Genomic DNA, 21,165 nt, shown 5'->3' with positions numbered 1-21,165 from the left:
GATGTGGCAGTGCGAATGGTTCTCTGTGTTATCCCTGTGACCTGTCCAGGGTGCACCCTGCCTCTCGCCCTAAGACTGCCCCCCCCCCCGCGACCCTGATAAGCTGAAGCAAATAACCCCAAGATCTCTCTCTATAGATATAGATCTACAGAAACTGAGAGGACGCTTTGTTCAGATTTCAAACTGGTGTAAAATGTGTTCTCACGAGTCATGTGGTTTCCTACATTACATGCTTCACTGAGTGAATGGGATCAATAAAGTTATTATTGATAAAGTTATTATTATTATTATGGATCTGCACAGGAGTTTTTTATTTAGACTTGATTATTGTATTAAACCCTGAATTGAACACGAGGAAAATGGATGGATGGAACTTCTGCTGAGTTAACGCTGCTGTGGCGTTCTTAGTATTAAAGAATCTGAGCAAACTAAATTTTCCTCGGCTTTAAATAAATAAAAATGTATCATAAAAATATCGAGAAACTTTCACGTCACCATTTTCATTATTTTAAAGATTGGTAAACGAGTGAAGTCTCACTGAGACAAAAGGAAGAGGTTCTTGTGTCAACTTTTCCGTGACAGAGGGCAGATCCAGAAATAGACGAACTGACGATCTAAACCTCGGGCGGGATGACACGCGGTGATATTTTAGTCCAGCTGTGTCATACGTACAAATATGGATGACAGATTTGATGACGGAAACCTAAAATTCTAATAAGAAAATAAAGAAATCCTTACAATCAACATTGCACCACGTTTAATCATTTTTAATATTTCCTTTGACAAAAGATTTACATGGGGGACAAATGGATTCGTCTTCTATAGTATTAAACAATATACAGTACATGTCATGTTATAATTAGCATGTGTAAAACAGAATAACAAATACTGAAGCTGTCCCTCCTCTTGGATCAGGTAAGTCGGGTTTGCGCTCTCGTCATAGCTCCACAGTTACACCTGGTATCAGTGATGTCGATGCAGGGGAAACGTTCAGCGTCTGCCGGCTCTCCTCCCTGTCGGCTCGTGCACGCGTGACAGCGGCGACGCCGTCGCTTCAGCGTTCGATCATTAAAAGCGATTTAGACGTGAACTACATCTGTGACGCTAACCAGTGTTTGCACCGTGACACAATCACGTGTGCACAGCTGACGCGATGGCGAGTCGGTACCAGGTGTAAATGAGCTTTAACGGGATTCTCTGCAACAATTACGCTCTCAAATGTTACAGGTTATACCCGAGTGCACTTCTTATAAATATACTTGATGATTAGCAGGGTAATGTTTGAGAAGCTGTGCACAGATCTCCAAAAGTCAGTTTTCTGAATATCAAAATGTTTTGTTTTTCAAACGATCCACAAATGTGGTGAGCTGCACTTTGGGATTTGAAGGCGCTGCACTGAAGGCTGCAGTCGAACAGCTGGAGGAAAAAAGGAAAAAGACGAAGGAAACGTTCCTGCTCCCTGCTGACATGGATGGGAAGCATGATGAGGTCACGGAAAGATGTGGAGGAGGATTCATGGCAGTGGGCTGCCTAATGCTGGGCAGGCGGGTCTACCGTACTGGGACAGGTCACCTGCTCGGCCTGATCCTGCTGCGTTTTCTGCCGGCTGTGTAAAAAAGGACTCATCTGCTAAATGAGGTAATAAAGACGCACCGGAGCTCTTATTACAGCTGCTACGTAGACGCTTCCCAGGAAAGACTGACTATTCGACCGCAGCCCGAGTAAAGCAGCGTTACGTATGAAAAATCAGAGGAACCCAAACGCAGCGCCTGGCAGGTGCAGGACCCCAAGCAGCTGCACGCCACAGGCCACCTCTGCAGGTCAGTACTCAACACAAAAGGCTCAAACGGATTCTAAGTGTTTAAACCGGCAACAACAGTGAAGTGATAGCACCATTCAAAACCAGAGCACCATAGGAGAAAACAAAAAAGGGAAGAACAATTAAAGACGTGCTGCAGCTTCCTCTCATTGTGATGACATTTAGCGTTACGTGGCGCTGCTTTCAGCTGTGACCAGCGGGGACTTCTGCGAAGAGTGGAACCACAGCGGGCTTTCAGAGCACATCACATGTCACGCTTATGCCGTCAGATCTGATGAATCATGCTGAGCCGCAGTAGGCGGCATGATCTGTAATATAAAAGCAGCTGAAACTGCATTTGGAAAAGTGGGTCATTAAAACTTGGTCATGCATGAATCCTGCACTGCAACGGGGAAGACAATGCGAGCCTGTGGCTGGCGCGCTCCCAGCTGCTGAGAGGGTGACATGACCACACGTGAACTGAGAAATGTGATGTCAGCGTTGCTCCCACAGGAGTCTGAACGAAGGCTTAAGGCCGCCTGTGAATCGCGCACCCCTGCGATAACAACGCTCTCTGAAAGGCCGCCTGGTCAGGTGTCTTCTCTCATCCTCGCCGTGCATGTTCCCGCAGGCAGCGCTGGCTCACCGTGACGCGCCGTGCGCTCTGACGAGTGGATTTTCCTTCATTTGGATCCTTCGTGGATGAAGCGCCGTCGAGAGAAGCGATGTCGTACAGCCGAGGTGATTACGTTTAAGCAAAGTAACCGACATGGCAAGACTGTGGCATGTTCACTGCGGCGAGACATTTATAGTCTCCACACAGACATCAAATCACACGAAAACGAACACGAAATACAAAATTCCTCAAACTCTTTGTGCAAATCGGACTCTGCTCATACTTCAGCTGAATAACAGCGAGAACTCGATGAATACGCCGACACGGAACAAAGCAACGACATAAAAACGACGCGGTCAAGTAAAAGCTATCTGATAACATAGACGCAGATGATCTACCTGTAACCGTATTCCTTTTCTGTGGGTGGGGATGATCTGGAAAATAATTGTCTTTACAAAGTGGATTTCTGAAAAACGACTAACTAAGCAAATATCACCGCCTAACACAGAGGTTCAAGAGCTAAGGCTAAACTTTTCAGACACTCAAACAAACAAGCGGGGTTCAAAAGTACTGCAACCAGTCCTGTGGCCAAAGAGAAATACAGTAGCACCAAAATATTAGAATAAAGGGAAAGTTTAGAGAGACAGAGAGAGAGAGGGGGGAAGGTAATCTCAGTCTCTCTGCCTCTCCGGGTCTCAACAGCCTTCCCTCCAGTGGAATGTATGAACTCAGCTCGGCCCGGAGAGGTGTCCGATCTGGGTCCTGGCTGGAGAATAACAGCTCCTCTGACCAGATATAGGACCGGGCGTCCGTGTGATGGCGTCCCAGTTAGATCCCACGCTCCTGCGACGGAGGCAGAGTGAGGGGTGCTGCTATGAGGCTCAGTGGGAGGGTTTCAGGCTTACTGTGTGAGTGTGCAGGACCCAAAGATGGATGCCGGATGCTCGTGGAGTCAGTGTCCCTGGCACGTCTTGCAGCACATTTGTCTGAAATATGGCCGGCTGCAGAACTTGAACCTGAGCACCAGGGGGCAGTAGGCCACAGTGTTCACATCTTTGCACTCTGAGGGGGAGACAGACAAAAGCTTGATTGGTGCGTCATCTTTGTATGTTCTCACCGTTCAGCCCGACTGCTTAATGCGTCGGCCCTGAAAGCTCAGTCGCACTGCAGTTTAAGGAAACGCAGGTAGAGAGAAAAACGCTGCAGAAGTGTTTTTCTCTCTCGCACTAAACAATCCTTTGTTTGCACTTTCTGTCGTCTCAGCAGCTGGTCCGTCGTTAAAGTCTTTATAAAGGATTTATATTTTATTCATATTCTGTCTCCATCTATTGTGTTTTATTCGACTTCCTTCATGCTTTGCGTGCTTTTGCATTGTTTTTCTATTTGCTGGTGTTGTCTAAAGTTGTAGTCTTCAGCGGTCCCCAACCTTTTTTTGCACCACCGACCGATTTATGTCCGACAATATTTTCACGGACCAGCAGACATCTATCTGCTTAGCACTTTTATTTTTGTTTTTATTTAAGTGTTGTCTGACAGTATGTTTTGCACTGAAGCACCGCAGCAATTTCCTAACGTTGTAAACCTGCTCAACATAAAACCCTTTCTGATTCTGATTTAAGGTCTCGCGGATAAATACAACAAAATCAAAGCAGCACCAAAAAAAGAAGATTTATTTATAACACACGGGAAAATACCCGGGGAAACCGAGTTAACGATAAAAACTTAAAAAAAAAAACCCTGGAAACCATAAATGTCACACCCGAGCCTCAACTCTGGCGGCCCGGTACCAAACGACTCACGGCCTGGTACCGCCCGAGGGTTGGGGGCCGCTGGTCCACTCGCCCTTAGCACGATTAGCATCTCTTTTGATTCTTGTTACACTGAAAATGGTGTAATCCGATTACACCATGTCAGCTGGTACCACTGCTAACTGGTCAACCAGTTTAACTTAAATGAACAAGATCAGCACAACAGATTGAAGCTAAACACAACAAGCGAAACTTAACTCGGGTGCTTTCACTTAAATCTACACAAGACAAATTAAAAAAATATATTTTAATGCTCGTTGTTATTTAAAGTTGTGCTGCAGTTTGTTTATTATTGTTTGCCACCCCAAGCCCTACTTCCTATTTCACTTTCTGGTTACTTTGAGTCAAATTTATTTTGCTTAGTTTATTGTTTTCTTCCTCTTTCGTGCCAAGTTTGTTCCTGCGAGTCCGTCCTCCCAGGTTAGGTACTTCCTGTTTTACTTTGGTAGTCCGCTGTGACTTTGCTGTATTTCTGCTTCACTCGTCTAATTGTTTCGCCTCGTTACCTTTTGTATTTAGCGCCTCATTCTTCCCTCGTCCTTTGTGTAGTCGTCCACATTACCATATACTTACTAATATATCCGCTCGAGGTGAAAATGTTTGCTTGTGTTTTTGGAACATATTATGCTTTCATTTTGCATTTGGGTCCTCACACCGCTGCCACGTTCCCCACAGCTCATCGTCACAATTTCAGATTTGTTCTTTAGGCTTTTCGTTACTAAAGCACATAATTTGTTCCAGTTTCTTTAATTGAACAGTTGAAAGGCTGAGATGTTCAGAGGAGATGTTAAAGATGTTGTGAACCAGGAGGAAAAGATTTATTGATGTAGTGAAGGAGGGTTAGTGTGACAGGAGGACAGGGTGAGTGGACGCAGATGATTTCCTGTGGCGACCGCTAAAGGAAGAAGATTCGTTTTATTCAACATTACGTTGCAGGACAGTCAAAGAAGGCAGGAAGCTCTCACCTTCAGGGTTTTCTATGCTGACGGGCAGACTGGTGTCACATTTACTCTTGCACTGCTGCATGGCTACAGGCCGCTGATGATCCAGACACTCGTTGGAGGGCTGTCCCGTGTGGGTCAGACACTGCACTGAGCGCATCTCCTGACCCAGACCACACTTTGCAGAACACTACAGCACAAAGACGCACGTTTAGAGACACAATGAATCCTGCGCTTACAACTGCAGTCATTTCACTGAGAACAAAGACATGCGTCAGATGGATATCGCCGTCAATATTAGTGTATGTGAGAGACTGTACGAGTGTACACAGGGCCACGAAAGCGTTCCTGATTCCCTGTTCTTTCATATTTGTCTCTCTTACATGTTTCAGATTATCAAACAAATTTTAACATTAGTAAAAAAATAAACAAAACACATAAAATGCAGTTTTTAAAGGATGATTTAATTTATTATGGCAATAAAAAGCTAAACCAACCTGGCTTCATGTGAAAAGGTAGTTGCTTGAGTTTCATTTCTGCGGCTATAACCAGCCCCGATTACTGCCAGACGTGCCGGATTGAAAAACCACTTAAACTGAAGCTGTGTGACTGAAGCAGGCTAAAAGACACACAACAATCTAAAAACACAGTCTGGAAGTTTTGGGACTGCAGTGAACCACGGTGAGAGCGGTGGTGAACCTCGCAGGCCTGCGTCAGTTCAACTCAGAGTTCATGATTCAACAATCAGAAAGAGACCGGGTCAACGGCGCCGATGGGAGAATGGCTAAAATAACAAAATGAAGGTTTTGGAGTGACTCTGGCGTGTCCTCAAACAGGCGATAAAAAAAGAAACGCTCCGACGTGGATGAATTACAACTATTCTGCAAAGAGGAATGGGCAAAAATTCCTCCACAGCGATGTGAAAGTCAGATATCGCAAACGCCTGATTTTGCAGCTCTTGCTGCCGAGAGTGGCACAGCCAGGTTTAAGGGCTCTGTCACATTTTCCCCCCTAACGACAAAATCATAATTTAAAACCTGTATTTACTTGGGTTGTCTTTGTCTAATATTAAAACTTGTTTGTCTGTCTGAAACATGTAAGTGTGACAAATAAGCAAAAAAACTAAGAAATCAGGAAGGGGCCAATATGTTTCCGAGTCTGTGTTTTACCTCTCCCCAGGGACCCGTCACCCACTGAGGGGGAGGGCAGCGCTGCAGATTACAGCGGACCCTGGAGGTGGGCCGGCCAAGTTTTGGACACTTGGACTCTGGCAGCGTGTCGCCACTCTCCCCACTCTTACACAAAACCACGCGGTGCCTGTAGCCAGGGCCACAGCTGGGGGTGCACTGCAGAGAGAAAAGGAAAGAGAGAAAACATCAGGCAGGAAGGTCGAGAGAGGAAGCCAGGCGAAGGTGCAGCAGGCTGCAGCTTGTAAAACCGCAACTCTCTCAGCAGAGGGCAGCAGCTGTACAGGAAACAAAGCTGAGAAACTACAGAGTTCCTGTAAAACAGCTGGGCCTAATTCCTGCCATGGCTACATTACATAAGACGTCAGAGAAAAGTTGAACCCGGACTGATTTCTGACACTATTTAATTCAGTTTCAATTCATCCAGAACTGTGAGAACAAAGTTTCGTTCCAGGAACAAAGCAGTGAACAAGAAGGACTTTTTATACTGTTGTAGTTAAGCAACAACCAACAAGACGTGTCGCATAAGAGAGTCACGGCGCTCCGACAGCCTTAAACTTCCTCAAACTAGCTGTCACATTCCCCTGTGACGGTTTTAACAGCATGCATTCGTGAGTGACGCTGCATGTTCAGAGCTCCGTGCCCCTGTTGTGTATTTCAAGGCTAAGGTACTCTTACTTTATGTGCTGGCAGACGTTTGGGTTTCTTGGGTTCAACTGGAAAAGAAACGACTGCTTCATCCGAGAGGAATTTCTCAAACTCAGGCATTGCTTCAAAATCAGACACGAGCTGCCTAAAAAACACAGCAAGAGTGCTCTCTTGGGAAACGCTCAGATGGCTGGCCTACCTCCGACCAGTCCAGGGCCAGCCATTCAGGGGGGCAGCTGTGGTTGTTGCAGGGCTCAGTGAATGAAGGGCGAGGGGGGGTGCAGGCTGAGTCGTCCAGGATCTTCTCCTCCGTTGTGGAGATCCTCCTTTTGCATAACACCTCCCGAGTCTGCAGGCCGCCGTTACAGCTGCGGCTGCACTCTGACCACTCTCCTGTCCACCAGCTAGAAGATGTGTGGATGCGTGTGACGTAACACAAACGAGGACAGTGTAATGACAATAAAAGCAGGGAGATGATAGCATAAAAAAGCAGAGCACAGGTAGAATAGGTGCAAACGTGCCAAGCTAATAAACACAAAACAGCCCAAATCATAGAAAGAGTAACAGGAACCTAAACTGAAACCTGCAGTTTTAGACAGATATAGAGTACACAGTGATAACAGACGTTTCAGTGGAAATCCAGAAATCTCATGTGAGTCCACTCACGTTGGGGAGCACGGCTCAGTGTTGCAGGATCGTCTCTTCTCTTTGGGTTTGCTCTTCTTGTCACAGAAGTGGTTGTAGACGGCTGACTGATCCGCCTGCTTCTTACACACCACCTGCTGGATCTGCATACCTACAGGCAAAAGCGTCTCTTATTAACACGTTTAAGGCGTCGACCATAATCATTTAACTCAACTCTATTGATATGGTGACAAATCACAATAACAGTCGTCTCAAGGCGCTTTATATTGTAAGGTAAAGACCAGCAACGATCAAATGAGCCCCTCTGAGCAGGTACTAGGCAACAGTGGGAAGGAAAAACCCTTTAACAGGAAGTGACCTTCAGCAGAGCCGGGCTCGAGAAGAGCAGCTACCTGCTGCGAGCGGCTGGTAGGGAGTAAACATTGTCCGATCGAGCGTCATATTGTACGCAGTCGTGTCTTAAATGCTCGTTTAAGCTGTGAAAGCCAGGGAAGTCTACTTTATAACACATCTGTGTAGGTTCTCAGTCATCCAGGTGATGTTTGCCTCCTTAGACTTCAAGGTGAAGCTTCCACAAAGAGAGCGCAACAAACAAAAGCAGCTGTCTGAATGTTTCCTTCTATATTCACAGCCTCCACGCCAATTCATCCAGAGGGAAAACAAGTTCTTATCACGTAAAGCGAAATGGGTCATTAACTCACGAACGCCGGGGAGGAAAAATAAAAGTTGGCTACGTGTGATACTGCTGAAGCTTACGGAGATGTGCTCCAACACCTCTGGCTTCGACTCCAAGAAAACTCCAGTGTCTTCTCCGGGTCAGCGCTCGCCTACTGGGATTTATGCCGCGGGCTTGTGTGTGTGTGTTTGTGCATGTTTAGAGAGAAACACAAGCGTGCATCGGGTCAAAGCTCCTGACCAAAACATTCTTTGTGAAATTCTTTCATATTTGTTAGATGAGGAAATTCAGATTACTCTCTCGAGTCTGCTGGAAAAACAGGAGACGGCCGCGCACCGAGCAGCTACTTAGTTTAGCATAAAAACTGCAAACACGGGAGCCGGCCTGAGGTTAAGAACACGTTGCATGAGTGAAACAAGCAATCATGGCTGAGGACTTGTGTCCTTGAACGCCAGTGTATTTGTGATTTCATACATTCAAAAGCGAGTTAATCCCAGCAGCTTGGTGTTTGCGTGGCGTTGGAACAAGTTCATCTAACATTAGCAGCAGATTATTTTAGCTACAACCAGGTGCAGCCGGGGAATCGAGCCGCCGGCACCCGTTTGTGTCGTTTACCTCCAGCGCAGAGAGCTGAGCAGCGAGACCACGAGGTGTAGTGCCAGGCAAAGCCATTCAGAGGATCCCTGCTGAGGGGCGGGTTGAAACGATAGTGTATCCCTGGGTTTTCTTCCCTCACCAGCACCTATACGAAAAAGGAAAATTCAAGCTGACTCACTTAGTATTGCCTCCTTTTCAGAAGGCCTGCTCGGAGCGTCTCTGCTCTTGTTCTTACCATGACGAACAGGGTGATGTTTGTCGGCCCCAGAGCTTCGAGACTTTCCGGCCCATCGGCAGGCCGCCTGTAGTGGAACGTGGTGCCGGCGATATTGAACCTGCGTGGCGTGTCAATGTTGAGCTTCCCATTGATGAAGTACTGATCGCCTTTACTCTTCAGTGCTGGGGTGCAGTGACATAAAAGATTATTATGTGCAACGACTTGTTTTTAACTACTTGCATACTAATCTAACAGGGCATCGTCTTACCAAGGTAGTTGAGGGAGATGTTGAGCTCCTGTATGTGGATGAACACGGACCCTTTGGGAATTCTGACCACCTCTTCATAACCTGAGACACATAAAGCCACACAAAGTCAAAAGGTGAAAACTGAGCGAACGAGCTTTATTCTCCCAGGATCACGGGAGTGATGCATAAGTAGTGTTTAGCTTCGTGGGACGCCGATGGGCTAAGCAGAGGCTATAGATTCCAGCTGCATTCCTGGGCAGCGGTCCTCGGCTCTTTGCTCGAGAGCGAGAACTATGCCAAGAGCCAACTTCTCTCCTTTTTCCTTCCATCTGTTTTGGTCTCTTGTCCCCTTTTATGGTCGTCTCACCTCCAACCGCTCTCCCACTGCTTTCCTCGGATCTGTTCTGCCGTGAGGCCAGCAGTCCAGCCGATGCAGCCCTGTAAATAACTTCAGCTCATAGAGGAAGAAGGAATGAACAAAAGAAGAAATAAAGTATACCCCGTGACCTGAGAGTGACCCAGCTCCGGGTCTGTAGGAGGAGATGCTTACTTGAAAAGAGTGAGAAGCATTTAGCCTCAGACAAAGAGTAGCTGTGTGGTAAACAGAGAGCAAATGATCTGTGCAGCACCCGGACCCGGCTTCTCACTGCCTATCACAACCAGGCCGGCAGTGAGGCAGGTAGACTGGCCGGAGACGTGAAATGTCTACAAATGTGCCAGTGCCTTTTTTCACCAGCAGTCCGAACACATTCAAAGGAATCCTACTCATCTGCCCGGTACAGTGAAACGGTCTGACAGGAAGTCATAGATTTAGGTCCCACATCGTGCTCCGCAGCTCTACTGGAGGTCAAAAGCTCCACAGGGAGCCCTGAAATCACCGAAACAGAGAGGAAGAGAAGCACTGCCTGGAGGCTTTAGAAGTTTAATGAGATCAAAATCTCGCTGTGGACACGACTGAATGATTCTGCTACTCATAACTCTGCCGGCGACCAGAATAGGCCGTCCTGTGCCTGCAGTTTGAGTTTGGCTGGAGATGAGAACATGCTGTGATCAAGTTTGTGAGTTTACATTTAAAATCCAAGTGAGCCACATCTGCTGGTTGTACTGATAAAAATGTATTGTGCCAAAAAATCTGTAGCCACGTTTGTCCATGTGGCCCCAAAGGTGTTTAAACCCCATCAAACACCTTTGGGATGAACTTCAGCACCTGCTGTGCTCACCAGTGCCTCCTTAACTGGTCTGGGCACATCTGCAGACTGCTGCAGCTGGTTCTGAAAACCTTCCAAGAAAATGTTACAGCAGCACTCATGGTTTTGAAATATGGTGTGCAACTACCACTAACAGTGCTTGTTCTGTAGCTGCGCTGTTATTGCACAGATTGGAGTGGGTGTTCGACCGTGGCCCCTCCGCCTGTATCGTCCTTTGCAAAGACACAGATCAAAAGTTGGCTCCAGCTGCAGGGCAGCATCACTTCAGCCTCACTAATGGACTTTCTTTTTTTAAAGGAAACAATAAAGTGAGATATTTTGAGGTTAGTGGATCCCTCGGCTTGGGGTTGACAGGCTGGCCTGGCCACTGTGGTTCAGCTGCCTGCTCAGGGTGTGTCCCTGTGAGGGGGTGAGAGGCATTGACAGTTGGGTGAGAGACTCTGGAGTTGGTGTTGTGGGGAGAAAGTAACCCGAAATAGATCCGTCGGCAGCAGGACCTCAAGCCACGCTGGCCGGACCTGACCTAAATCTGTCTGCCACGTGTCCCTGGGTGGCCAGTGGATAAATGCACCAACATGTATGTAGTGTATGGTGTATGCAACATACGATTATATCTGCACGTTCCTTAAGTGTTTTCCAGGAGTTTTGCTGTGCGTCCGTATGACCCTGGGGTGGAATTTGATGCAGATGTGACGTTTGGTTTCCTTTTACACGTCAAAACAACGTCCAACTACTTTTATTTGGCAGCTGGCCTGTGCTCTGTCTTAATGCTGCGACACCGTGCAGGTTAAACCCACTAACAACATTTTGTTATGAAGGTATGCAGATGACATGCAGGCATATCTTTCTGAAAACTCGAAGCTGATGGACGGATGCATAGACTCCTGTGGCATTCATATAAAAAGAATATTCAGGAATTTATAGACTTTGTAAAACAGGAATTGCCTTTTTCCTCCAGGTGCTAATGATAAGTGACTGTTACAATCTGTATGGCCAACCGAAAGTCTGGAGTGCATCAACTCTCACCTGCTATGTGTAAACACATCATTAATCTCGAAGCATTTATCAGACAAACTCCGACTGCAACAGGTGCTGAAATAAAAGATTGCGTGTGGACGTGATGTAGAGTTTAGTTACCTTTATCGTGTAAATAACCCTTGCAGCACGCTGCTGTGAGCAGTTTGCATGAGAACAGACAATTAAATTATATATTTTGAAAGTCTGGGATATCCTAACTCACACCGCAAGGCAGCTTTCCAAGGTGCACTCAGACTCCAGAGCGTCCAAATGTGCACATTTCTGGGTCAACAGATAAATTACATTGCATAATTTCTCGTGGCAAATACCTCAACTTAATCCAAATCTCGGAGAAGTGGACCCCGTTCAAATATTGAAAGTAAAAGCAGTAAGTCCCCGCCCCAAATAAATGAATCTTTATCTACTGAGAACAACACAGCAGCATTTTACACATTGACCGGTGATTATTTTTAGTCCTCTACCTCCTTCTGGCAGCGAGTCGTTGAAGACTCCCTCCACAGACGTGCAGCTGCTCCCGTCGCCGCCGCAGATCCGGCAGCGGTCCTCGCGTACGTCTGAGCCGAGGACACGGTCGCAACCGACGTGCTGCGGGAAGGGAGAAACTAGTGAGCCGCAGGGTCACTCGGGGTCACGGGTGAAGGGGCACAGTCAGTAAGTGGAGAGGTGTCAGAGGCCGGCCTGAGGGATTACCTCCTAATGTCTTCCAGGCCACTTTTTCAAAACACAGAAATATCAGATGGTAACTCCAGATGTGTTTTTCTGATCCTGTGCAGACATAAAGCTCTTAGGTTGCTAAACTCATAGCTGTCGACATAAATCAATTTCATGATGAGCGTTACAGGTGGTTTTACTCAAACTGTTTTACAGCGAAGCAAACCTAAACAAAAGTGCAGAAAACGAATAGCAACTGCTCTTATTCTCATATATTCCTGTGGCAGCTGCTTATTGTACAGCAGGATAATTAGGCTTACGTTTATTATGACTTTAACAGCGATTGGATCAGAATTAAATGAGTCAAAATGCTGATTCGTCCGGTGGCTTTGTGAGGAGGGGGTGAGATATAAAAGCTTATAATCTTAGAGATCCCAACACGTGTTGCCCAGATCGGGTTTCCCCGTCCTCAAACAGCAGAAAATGAAACACATACCACCTCTGTGTCCATTCGATCAATCTAACTAAATACAACAAATATAAACATTGATCCAGAAACCGTTATTTTAGAGCTGAAACAATGACTCAGTGAATTAGTTATTGGCACCCATGTCACAACAAACCAGGAACGAGTTCCTCAAAGATTTGAATTTGATGTTTTTCTTTGAATTCAATTCAATTTTATTTACACAGCATCAAATCACAACAACAGCTGCCTCAAGGTGCTTTATATTGTACATACAGAGAAAACTCAATGATCATATGACCCCCTATGAGCAAGCACATGTGACTCTACCCCTGATTGTGCTCCTAAATGAAAAGGTCGATCATTCTTCCCTTATTACAATCGTATTTTTTTTAATGGATGTACACACAAAGCAATAATTTGTAAAATGTAACTGAAATATATCAAATCAAAAGTTAATTGATTCAAATAATCAGTGGGGGAAAATGTGCTCGGTGCCAATCAATTCAAGTTTATCTGCCTAGAATCCACTAAACCTTTGAGTGCACCAAAATTTGGCGATGATCCTTTCAAGAGGCGTCCCACCCAAAACCACATGCTGCCAGTGGATCATAAAAGCCGTTAGTTATGTATATTCTGTCACAGTAAGTTTTACTTATATAGTGCCAAAATCACCTCAAGGCACTTTACCTGTAGGTAAAGACCACACAGTATTAGAGAGAAACCCCCTATGAGCAAGCACGTTGGCGACAGTGGGAAGGAAAAACTCCCTTTTAACAGGAAGAAGCCTCCGACAGAGACAGGCTCAGGGAGGGGCGGGGCCATCTGCTGTGACAGAAGGAAGACAGGACAAAGACACGCTGTGGAAGAGAGCCAGAGATCAATAATTATATAATAATAATACTAATAAATCAGATTTACGGGTTTAAGGTTTCACATCATTACTGTATTTAAGTTAATTTGCAGTCACTGGTGTACACTGTAAACTCTTTGGTTTATTTGCTTCCAATACACTTTCTGCTTTATTTTTTCTTCTTTAACTTCTCAGTTACGTATCTGATACACACTGAAACATCCATCAAAATGCTGCATGTTACATGTACCACAGCAACTTCATTAAGTGGACGCATCATATTTTGCTTTGTTCTTCCTACGTTGCTACACACAGACTGCATGTTTACAAGGTGAAGTAGTTTGTAGTAACTCCCCTGGATGAACGCTGCACTCCAACTAGGCTGTTCGATTTATCCAGACAATTCCTTTTTCAATCTTCGAGACCCCACAGACATTCCCCAACAGAAGAGTTCTTGTATAAAGACATACCGATTCTCCCTCAGCTGCCCCTCGTTGGGCTGAGCCGCCCTGCTGCTTCCTGGGAGAAAGCACATGCCTCAAACCTGTGCCTGAATGATTTGGGTTTGTTGATTACTCTCACTGGGGCTGTTTGTTTTTGAGCGGCTAATTTGCACTGTTCTCGGTAGATTGTGTTGATTTTACCGAAATAAACCTGCTGCATCTTTGTTTATAGATTAGCGCATTGTTAGCAGATCACCCGCAGAAGTTTCCACTCCTATCGACGCATTTTTGCAATCGAAGCGTCACGCTAACTTAAATCTGGCCCTAGATTTTAGTTTGACATGTTGTGAAAGAAACTCAGTCATGAAAATGACCAAACCCACTGCAAGACAATCTAAAATAATTGAAACTTCATGTAGATTTTATCTTAGGAATGTCAAGTCGCAACTGTGCCAAAATGAAATCTTCAAAAATCATCCGATCCACAGAATCCTCTTTGGTTCTTAACCGGGCAGATCAGCCCGTGAGCGCACAGGTCGCACCTGCATTTACCTGACAGGTGTTACTAATGTTTTCTACACTCTATATTTGCACCAAAGGGGACAAAGAAATAGACCCCGGCAGATGTTTGCAACAACACGTTGTCCTCAACATCTGTTCCCCTGCCCTTTCCCACCTCCCACACGTCCATCGTTCTTTCTGTTTCTCCTCTCTCTGATTGTTAGACGGCAACTTTGCATCCAAAAGCAGCTTGAAGTCACAGATGTGATGAGAAAGAGATGTCTGTGCAGTTTAGCTAAAGTTTTATGTGTGCAATAAACATATAAGAGGTGGACTGCAGACAAAGAAACTGCACGAACAACGGAAAGGATGGGGTGGAAAGTTGGGACAGGGAGAGAAAGGAGTCGAGAGGTGTAGAGGGAAAAAAGAAAAAGCGAGAGATAATAAGAGCGGAGTGAATGAAAGCCAGCCTGCAGCGCAGACAGACTCACAGCTGAGCTGGAGGGTCACCGAGTTCCTACAGAGCAGAACAGAGCAGACTACAGAGGGAAGGAGGGAAGGAGGGGGGGTGTTGATAAACAAAGTCGTCTCTTTGGATGGAACTTCCTCGGCTCCAGTGAAACCAGTCTGAAGCACTTTTATTAAAGGAGCTTACTGGGGGGTAAGTGGCAGCGGAGGGGAAGCTGAAAAATAAAATCTTTTGGCACAAAACTGAGCTACAACTATTAAACAACAAGCTGGATATCCTGAGTAGATTTTTCTTCTCTCTGCCCTCGCCACAGTGGAAGTGCATCCAAAATAAACCCACTGGGACTCAGTGGGATCCATGTAAGCTGCACTACGTTACCACCAGGGTTTCTTTTGACTACATTCTTCTACAGACGGGCCAAAATCCACAGCAGTTTGTTACTTTGTTTTCATTAATGAGCTTTATGCTCACTGACAGGTTAAGCATGTTATTTAGAGGCTGCATTAGGTTGACAAACATTAATGTTAAACCACATGGTTACTATTCATTGCTGAGCAGTTTGATTGGTGGTTGGTTCCCGTGGTTCAAAAAAACCTCCTTGCGATCGCTTTGGTTGCCGTAGTTGCCCATAGCGTGAAGCTTGGTGAAGCACAAACCAGGAACAAAGACTGTTTGTCTGTTTACCACGAAGCAAACATGGTCCTCCAGCCCTAAACCCACACCGTTTACGGCTTGCTTCGCACTCACCTACAACTACTTACTGAATCGTTGGCGGGCGTTTGCAGACAAGTCGGTGCCGTCTATGCAAACTAAAGGCGACGGACGTGCAACCATCAAAGCAAAAACCAATGAGCGACACACAGCGGTCCCTCGCTGTCACGCGGTTCATCTTTCACGGCCTCGCTGCTTCGCTGATTTTTTTTTTGTGCAATTTTGCATGCTTTTTTTTTTTTAAACAGCGCATTGTGTTCTGCGTCCTGATTGGCTGTAGACCGTTGTCAATCAATCTCCTCCGTGCCGTGTCAGAATGCATTCAGCTTGTCAAATTTACATAAATCTTCGATCGCTAGCAGCGTGACTCTGAAGTGCTGCACTTTATGTTTGCAGGTTTTCTCCCCAACAAACAACAATGTCGACGAAACGTTTTGCACAGTCAAATGCAGCTGCGGTAGCACCCAGGAGGCAGAGGAAGATGCTTAAGGAAGGTAGACGTTACCGTGTTTTCCAGATTATAAAGCGCATTAAGCAAAACAAAACAGTCAGATACGTCAAACTTTACTCAACTCATTCTTCTTGCTTCCTCTACTTCTGTACCATGTTCTGGACCTGGAAACAGGGTTTGGTCTTTGGCTTCATTCTATAATCCTGGACTTATTTTTCTACGAAGGTCTGAACTTTGAGAGTTTAAACACGAGATAAAGTTTGAAAATGTTTATGCCTATCATTATTTTAAGAACGCAACACCCGCGATAAACGAGGGACCGCTGTATGCTTACATTTCTCCTTAACAACCAGTGGTTGCCAGGCAGTTGCCGACTCGTCTCGATGCTTGTGTGACCGAGCGTTAGGAGGATTACTGTAAGAACTTCGGGGGGGTTGCATGCCAAAGAAGCCGATAGAAGAGCTTCGTGTAAAAATGTTACGCGGTGACACGTCTGAACCCCTAACGAGGGATTTAAAGGGGCTGAGGAGCGCTCAGTGCACAAAATGCACAAAATGCCACAGAAATCAAAATTCAAAAAGGATAATAATCCTAATAATGTTTTTAAGTGGTTTAGATTACGAGAGCATTAGTAAGAGGAAGGCTGCTGAGCAGCTGACTGTGATGACTTGCAGCTTTTAGTGTGTATACTACTTAATGGCGGCCGTCCAGACCCTTGAAAGTGACTATAAACAACATTATCTTAGATGAAAACAATTTTATGTTGAGTCCTTTTAAGCCGTCTCCTCACTTCTAATGGCCGATATTTTGGCTGAAGGCAAACACGTGCAACTCACCTTACACTCTCCGTTTACACACACGTCCAGAGAGTCGTCTCGGCACGGCGTGCCATCCACCACAGCGGGAGAGCGCTCGGTGTAGAAGTTGTATCCTTCTGCGAGGCAGTTGAGAGAGCAGGGCTTCACCCCACCTGGATATCCAAACAGATCAGTTTATCACTGAGATGATATTGGAGGACATTTTCAAATAAATCCCCCAAACTGGTGATTCTGACTGCAGAATAACAGGTGCTAAATAGGCCTCCTGTGGGCTTTTTCTCCAATCTTACCTACTGATAGTACAAATGCGCCTCTGATTTAGCCACTCTGACACAACTCTAACCAGTGTGAATGTGGGATAATATGGAAATGAGGGTAAAAGCATCGTATCCTGACAGGGCTGCAGACAGAACAGGCAGACTGAGAGAGAAAAGAGTGGAACGGTACAAGTACAACCAAAGTACAAGCAGCTGAATCTAATTACATCTCTGCTTTTGTGGCACATATGGACACGAATCTGAGCGAGACTTCTGTTGGGAATCGACATTAGCATCCACAGCAATTACATGGAAAAGCCAATCAGCTGAAGTAACGCGTTATATGGGACATTTCTTAAAGTATTGATGCTGTAAAATGAATTTTGGGGGCAAAACAGAGCGACAAACACAAACGTGTACATGCATGTGTAATATTTATTATGCAAACATACCAACATACTTAAATCTAAGTATGTTGTGCATGCACACGCACACACAGCATTGCTAAAGGTCTTCTCCTGCCAGGTGGCATATACTGTATCATTCATTAATCTGTGCACTTTGCCAGCTGCTCCACTATTTGAGTGACTGGCGACATCAGCTTGGCGTGCGTTTGTTTGTGCTGGCAGCGCTAAAGCAGGTACAGCGCCGGGCCGCAGAGAGAGAGCGAAAGAGAGTTGGAGAGTTTGTGCTGGCAGAGCTCGCAGACAATAAAGCGGTCCGACCGCGGAAAACTACAATTCCCATGGTGCCTCGCTTTGGCAGGGCAATCACAGCAATCACTGCAGCAGCAGGGTGTGTGTGTGTTATAACCTGCAGGGTTTTGGTGTATGGAGTGTGAAAGTGGAATGTGAAGGCTGTTGGACCGAGAACAGTAACGGAGAGCAGCTCGACAAAACGCTTATATGGAGAGAGGCTTTTTAACGAACTGTCCTTGGCTGTCTGCGCCGAGAGAGAAAGGCTGCCTCTGTTCTCCGTGTCGGAAACAGAACTCGGAGACGGCTTGCATTATGGCGAGCTGGATAAAGCAAAAGGAGGGGAGTCGTCTGTGTGGGGGGGGGGGGCAATGACAGAGAAAGAATAAGGGAAAGTGAAGCAGTCTCCACCGAGCGTGACGTTATAAGGAAAAGGCTAAAATGAGCATTTGAGGACAGAGGAGTGATCTGGCCTCAGCGCAGGGCAGAGACGATGGCAACGCTCCTATTTTAACAGCTGCAAGGGATTTCCATTGTAAAATCAGCTGACTTGATGAAAGGAGCACTTGTTGCCTCGAGTTGGAATCGGATGGCTGACCGTCTCTGTAACCCATTATGTTACTGGAGGGCCAGATTAAAGGCAGTTATGTCGCTGAAACTATTTATCTTTCGCGTCCAGGTTCAGCGTCTAGTGCTCATCAGGAGCGAGGAATTCCTGCAAGGCATTGTGGGATGCATGGCTCTCTGCAGCCAGCATCTGCAGGCCAGACAGGGGCGAGTCTGCAGCAGCAGGAGCTTCGATTCACGTTTTGCTCTCTCTCCACGCATGCACGCGACAGTCTTTACCCTCGTCTCCTCTTTTCCTCTCTTGGCTCGCGTCCTTCTCACCTTCATCTCACCTGTACTGCCCTTTTATTCGATCCTAATATCACAATTCTACGCGCTCAAGACACAAACCGCGGTCCAACTGTTTAAGCAGTGAAACAAGGAGAGCAGGACTGACATCTCATGGAAAACTTTCCTTTAAGCCACATTTTTAAAGGTAAACAGGATTTTAACGAGCTTATAATCACTCAGCAGATATAGCATGTAACCCATATGATTCAGCTTATCCAGTAATCACTGTGTTCTTGCTGTTCAACACAGGAGAGCATTGTGTAAAGATGTGGATGGACTGATCTTTTAGGTAAGTAGTGGAGTAAAGAAGTAACTGAATTATGATGCGACCTTAACCTTGGATTTAATCTATGTTGAATTCATTCTTATTTTATTTCTATAGCACCAAATCACAATGGCTCTGGCCTCGACGTGCTTTGTGAAGTAGACACAATAACACAGAGAAAACCCCAGACGTCAGATGCTGCCCCCCCTTTGAGCAAGCACTCGGCGACAGTGGGAAGGAAGAACTCTGTGTTAAAAGGAAGAAACCTCTGGCAGAACCAGGTTAGGGAGGGACTGGTTGGAAGAGAGCCAGAGATTCAGAAGAACTAATAGATCAGGGGTGTCGAACTCCAGGCCTCGAGGGCCGGTGTCCTGCAGGGTTTAGATCTCACCCTGGGTCAGCACACCTGAATCAAATGATGAGTTCATTACCAGGCCTCTGGAGAACTTCAAGACACGTTGAGGAGGTCATTTATCCATTTAAATCAGCTGTGTTGGATCAAGGACACATCTAATCCCTGGAGGACACCGGCCCTCGAGGTCTGGAGTTCGACACCCTTGACCCCTGATACGAGCATGTTTGAGAGACTCAGTAAATGGAAAATGGACTGGTTCTTCTGTACTACCGCTACCTGAGCACTCTAACTGCTTTATACAGCCAGCCGTATTCACCCTCATTCATTCAAGCCCTTTTTCTGCATAGGTGCTTTCTGTCTAACATTCACACACATTCATACTCTGATGGATCCATCAGAGAAAAACTTGGGGTGAGTGTCTTGCCCAGAGATATCTGCTAACCTCCTGATCAGTGGATATGTTCATTATTTTACCTGCAAACCACCACTGACTGACCTGGTCTGGTCACACCTGATGGTCTGGGAAACGTCTGCTAGCTCACATTAAACTCGTGCACGCACACAAACCCAAGAGAGACGAGCACTACTCACTCACCTCCTCTGTAAGGCCTCCAGGTGTAAAATTTCCCCCGAAAGGGGATGCTATCGAAGTTGGAACACTGAATCTCTCGGAAGTCCCGAGAGCCTGCGGGGCAGTCCTGTAACATACACGTGTGCACGCAGTTTTATACGTGCAAGCAGATAAAACACATTCATTCCAACCGTAGTCCTCTTCTTGATTATAGTGGTTTGACTAGTTGATGAGAGCAATAATGATGATGATGATGAAGAGCCGTAATACTCACATCTATATTGCAGGACCTGAAGCGTTTTCTCTCTCCTAGGCAATATTTCCCACCAATAGTTGGCCTGCAGTGACACAAAGAGATCCGACGTCCATCACACACAGCACTGACTTTCAGCTTTCTTCGTGTTTAAATTCACTGTCACTGCATTATTGTTTTTTCACAAACAGAGCTGCCGTCTGCCATTTTCACATGACTGTTGTTGTTAGACCGTAAACAAATTCAAAGAGAACGAAGCCAAAACAAAGATGCTAAATGACGCTTAAAACGACACAGGAGAGTGTCGGGCTCAGATTTGGGTCAATCCATTTTCAGTTTAATCAGTTCGAGACCAGGCATCTGGCATCTGCGATTTAAAAGGTCATTTTGTGATCATCCCTGTAGCTGACGCTGAAATGTTTGTGTGGGTTGCCATGACAACACCAAAGTGAATCTGAGATCGTTATTGTTTTCTATTTGTTTTCTTTATTTGCTTCTCATGCTTGTGTACATTTGCAGTAGGAAAGGTAATCTATGAATCCAGTGATATATCCTGCTTATAAGAAATGTTTCTGTTAAAATATTATTGTGAAGTAGTCACTTCCTGTGAGTTGCGGGAACCGGAAGTTGTGCGCGGGAGAGACAAGACAGAACGGTAACACGGCGGACTTTTCGGAATATACAACTTTTCTACTGCTGGTTTTACAAGGCGTACACGGTAAAAAATCATTATGCTGTTATTTGTTTAACACTTGACCCATGACCCATGACTGCACTCCATCATACAGCTCCAACCTCTTCATCAAGTTTGCGGACGACACAACGGTGGTGGGTCTCATTAGCAACAGGGATGAGACCGACTACAGAAGTGAGGTGAGACGCC

At 45.8% G+C, this 21,165-nt stretch overlaps 1 protein-coding gene across 3 annotated transcripts in view; it reads right to left on the bottom strand.

Moving 5' to 3' along the window:
• Window positions 1–106: 106 nt before the first annotated feature.
• The window catches only part of adamts10 (ADAM metallopeptidase with thrombospondin type 1 motif, 10), a 70,856-nt gene continuing 49,797 nt past the window's right edge, over window positions 107–21,165 (bottom strand). For 2 of the 3 annotated variants that reach the window (XM_080886477.1, XM_080886478.1), the window contains 12 exons: window positions 20,304–20,367; window positions 20,054–20,156; window positions 17,008–17,141; window positions 12,088–12,211; window positions 9,402–9,482; window positions 9,152–9,315; window positions 8,935–9,061; window positions 7,665–7,794; window positions 7,198–7,402; window positions 6,333–6,509; window positions 5,188–5,353; window positions 107–3,476 (listed from right to left, as the gene is read on the bottom strand). In XM_080886477.1, coding sequence (XP_080742603.1) covers window positions 3,367–3,476; window positions 5,188–5,353; window positions 6,333–6,509; window positions 7,198–7,402; window positions 7,665–7,794; window positions 8,935–9,061; window positions 9,152–9,315; window positions 9,402–9,482; window positions 12,088–12,211; window positions 17,008–17,141; window positions 20,054–20,156; window positions 20,304–20,367 — 1,585 coding nt within the window. In that variant the 3' untranslated portion in view covers window positions 107–3,366. The remainder of the gene's footprint in view (window positions 3,477–5,187; window positions 5,354–6,332; window positions 6,510–7,197; window positions 7,403–7,664; window positions 7,795–8,934; window positions 9,062–9,151; window positions 9,316–9,401; window positions 9,483–12,087; window positions 12,212–17,007; window positions 17,142–20,053; window positions 20,157–20,303; window positions 20,368–21,165) is intronic. The other variant, XM_080886476.1, reaches the window with a different exon arrangement.

Source organism: Rhamphochromis sp. 'chilingali' (assembly GCF_963969265.1).
Source record: "Rhamphochromis sp. 'chilingali' genome assembly, chromosome: 7".
Lineage (NCBI taxonomy): Eukaryota > Metazoa > Chordata > Actinopteri > Cichliformes > Cichlidae > Rhamphochromis > Rhamphochromis sp. 'chilingali'.
This window is presented reverse-complemented; position numbering and strand designations above follow the sequence as displayed.